This window comes from Microtus ochrogaster, chromosome 7 (genome assembly GCF_000317375.1).
Source record: "Microtus ochrogaster isolate Prairie Vole_2 chromosome 7, MicOch1.0, whole genome shotgun sequence".
Classification (NCBI taxonomy): domain Eukaryota; kingdom Metazoa; phylum Chordata; class Mammalia; order Rodentia; family Cricetidae; genus Microtus; species Microtus ochrogaster.
In genome coordinates, this window is record NC_022014.1 from 83,920,166 (window position 1) to 83,923,666 (window position 3,501).

General features: G+C 57.2%; 1 protein-coding gene across 2 annotated transcripts; it reads left to right on the forward strand.

Moving 5' to 3' along the window:
* Positions 1–1,364: 1,364 nt before the first annotated feature.
* LOC101989371 (carbonyl reductase [NADPH] 2-like) lies at positions 1,365–3,200 on the forward strand. Of its 2 annotated transcripts, XM_026780932.1 has the most exons (9): positions 1,365–1,416; positions 1,812–1,909; positions 2,014–2,168; positions 2,251–2,293; positions 2,390–2,452; positions 2,495–2,504; positions 2,567–2,658; positions 2,889–3,006; positions 3,097–3,200. In XM_026780932.1, exons 1-9 carry the CDS (start codon positions 1,365–1,367, stop codon positions 3,198–3,200), a joined length of 735 nt encoding a protein of 244 aa, XP_026636733.1. The 2 variants fall into 2 exon arrangements, with proteins under 2 accessions (XP_026636733.1, XP_005350954.1); XM_005350897.2 differs by lacking the exon at positions 2,495–2,504 and having other exon boundaries at positions 2,390–2,489; positions 2,594–2,658.
* Positions 3,201–3,501: the final 301 nt, after the last annotated feature.

A 3,501-nucleotide genomic window follows, 5' to 3' on the forward strand; every position in this document is an offset into this window, starting at 1 on the left:
AGCTGACGTCTTTAGAGTCACAAGATCTCAGGGCTGAACCTGGCTGAGGAAGGGAGAGGCAGCAGGCAGGAGTCTGAGCTCACCTGCTCCCTGGGGCTGTCCCTGAGATGGTCTGTGCGCGTGAGCCCTCTGCCTGGTGCAGATGCCATGTGACCATGACTTCCTAGACTGACCTACTTGTTCCTTGATCCCTGGTACACAAGACAGGAGAGCCTCCGGTGGAACTGAGGTGAACAATAAACCCTCTGATTGTTTCTTCAAACTGTACCCCGAAAGAGCCACCTGTCTACTCTGAGAAGTAGAGACCCACAGAGGGACTCAGGGGTCACTACTGGGGCAGGAAACCCCAGAATCCATGCTTAGATTCGCAAGAGTCACCCCTCAGGGGACAGAAGGTGCCTCTGTGTGGTCACCACGGGCAGAGTCCCAGGCTGGTAGGGCAGCAGAGGAAGAGAGGTAAGAAGGACCTCACTGTCCTCACAGGACAGACTATACGCACAGTGGGGTCCTTGGGCTGCTGGGCATTTGGGTTCAGTGCCCAGGGTCTTCTTGCTCCAAGCAGGCATCTAAGTCACTTGCTGCAGCTGGATCAGGCCACTACCCTCATTTATAACAATAAGAAAGAACATTACAAGTTGATGCTTCTGTCCAGACCAGGCGAATCCCAAACGCAGAATTTTCACATAGGCTGAGTGTGGCTCAGCAGGCGTCTTGACCATGTGTGCTCCAGGACCCTGGGTTCAAGATTAAGTGCTGGAATGTTAAAAACACAAATTCTGTTCCCAGGTTGCCACCTTCTCTCCCACTACACTGCTGTGTCAGGCCTTCTCACAGGCACGTGCGTGCATGTGTGGTGTGTGTGCATGTGTGTGTGGTGTGTGTGTGTGTGCGTGTGTGTGGTGTGTGCATGTGTGTGTGCGCATGTGTGTGTGTGGTGTGCATGCATGTGTGGTGTGTGCGCGCGCGTGTGTGTGTGCGTGGGTGCATGTGTGTGTGTGTGGTGTGCTTGCATGTGTGGTGTGTGTGCATGTGTGTGTGGTGTGTGTGTGTGTGCGTGTGTGTGGTGTGTGCATGTGTGTGTGCGCATGTGTGTGTGTGGTGTGCATGCATGTGTGATGTGTGTGTGTGTGTGGTGTGCTTGCATGTGTGGTGTGTGTGCATGTGTGTGTGTGTGTGTGTGTGTGGACTCTTTTCCCACGATGTTGTTAGGCCTTCTGCACATGTGCACACGCTCCTTTCTGTTGCTTCCTCAAGCCCCACAGGGAACAGGTCATCTGCCCCTAACCCCAACCCTGTCCAACCTTCCAGTTCAATCTTAACAACTTCAGCCCCTCCCCTTGCAGGACACCGCAGATGTCAGCAGCATGAAGCTGAATTTCAAAGGCCTGCGGGCCCTGGTGACAGGGGCAGGGAAAGGTGAGTGGGAGTGGGAGAGGAAAGGGGCCCGAAGGTGACCTTGTCACAGCCCAATCCTACCGACCCTGACTCTCACTTCATCCAGGACGGCTTCTGTCGCCTGGCTGGAGACCCACTGCCCACAGGGATAGAACAGAATGCCACTCGGCTCCAAGGCAGCCCCCTAGATCCAGGCTGGGCAGATGGGCACCAGAAATATCCTTCTCTGGGATCATCAGGAGGGTACTGCCCTGGTGCCCCCTTCAGCATGGTACTAGTCAGTCTGACCTCTGCTCAGGGATAGTCCCGTCTAATCCTGGCTTATAACCTTTTGGCCAGCATCCTCTCTCCCCTGGCTGCAGGGACACGGGGGCAATAGACCCCGGGTGTGACCAGGCCACTCTCCATCCTTACAGGGATTGGACGGGACACCGTGAAGGCCCTGCACGCCTCGGGAGCCAAAGTGGTGGCCGTGACACGCACCAGTGCAGACCTGGTCAGCCTCGCCAAAGAGGTGAGCATACAGCCCTGCCTGGCCTGGGCCTGCTCCCCACCCTCAGGGATACATCAGAAGCTGACAGGGACAATGGCTCAGTCACCAAACTGTGTCTCCCACAGTGTCCAGGCATAGAGCCCGTGTGTGTGGACCTGGGTGACTGGGAGGCCACGGAGAAGGCACTGGGCAGTATTGGCCCCGTGGACCTGCTGGTGAACAATGCAGCCGTGGCGCTGGTACAGCCTTTCATAGAGTCTACCAAAGAGGTCTTTGACAGGTGGGCACTCGGGGAGCATAGGCAGGCTGGGGAGAATTCGGAAGTCGGGTGGTGCGGGAAGACATTGTTCCTCTCCTGCCAGGTCCTTCAAGGTGAATGTGCGCTCCGTGTTGCAGGTGTCCCAGGTGAGATGGTAGGAGTTCTGTGACCCTGAGATGAGCACCTGGGGAGGGTGGGGTGGCATAGGGCACAGTGAGCTACCCCTACCTCTTGGCTTCCAGATTGTAGCCAAGGGCATGATTAGCCGTGGAGTGCCAGGGTCTATCGTCAACGTCTCCAGCATGGTGGCCTATGTCACCTTCCCTGGCCTGGCCACCTATAGTGAGTGCACCATTCGTTGTGGTAGGAGGAGGAGGAGGTTCTAGGTGGGTCTCTCAGGAGGAGGCTGAATGATTAAGGGGTTCTCAGCACCCACATATCCACAGGTTCCACCAAGGGAGCAATAACCATGTTGACCAAAGCCATGGCCATGGAGCTGGGGCCACACAAGGTAGGCACAGGAGCCTGGGTGTAGTCAGATGATGGGCACCTGGGGCAGGGCTGGGGGTTGAGGGTGAGGATGGGGTGGGGCTCGCAGACTACACACCGCTCTGAACAGCGGGATCAGTGCTCAGCTGCGCAGAGTGAAACAATCTCATCAGGCTTGTGCTGGGCAAGTCCTGAGAGTGTGGGTAGGGCTAGCTCATTGGCTGTGCCACCAACTGTGGCTTCTTGCCCCAGATCCGGGTAAACTCCGTAAACCCCACCGTGGTGCTGACTGATATGGGCAAGAAAGTCTCTGCAAACCCTGACTTTTCCAAGAAGCTCAAGGAGCGCCACCCGCTGAGGAAGTTTGCAGGTCAGCTGGGGGCGTGGGTGAGGGAACCAGGGCTGGCTCCCAGCAGGCAGGCGAGCAAGCAGAAGCCCTGACTGCTCTGTTCTCCTGCAGAGGTGGAGGACGTCGTCAACAGCATCCTCTTCCTGCTCAGCGACAGCAGCGCCTCGACCAGTGGCTCTGGCATCCTGGTGGACGCGGGGTACCTGGCCTCCTAGACTGCCCAGATGCAGTGGATCCCTGGAGGCCTCTCCAGCCCCACCCTCACACCAGGATGCCGTCACCTGCAACCCACCCCATGTCCGTCCCCAATTTTAGACTCCAGGATCCCCCCCCCTTCCACACCAGCTGGGCTGGGCTAATTTGCCTCAATAAATGACCATTGTATCCCAAACTGTGAAAGCTCGTACCCGAGACAAGGGAGTGGTTGCCTTGCAAGGCCAATTTGTGGATTGTCACACGGCAGTGTCTTGTGCCGTCTGTCCCTGATTCCCCCTGTTGGGTCCAGCTGCTGCCCTG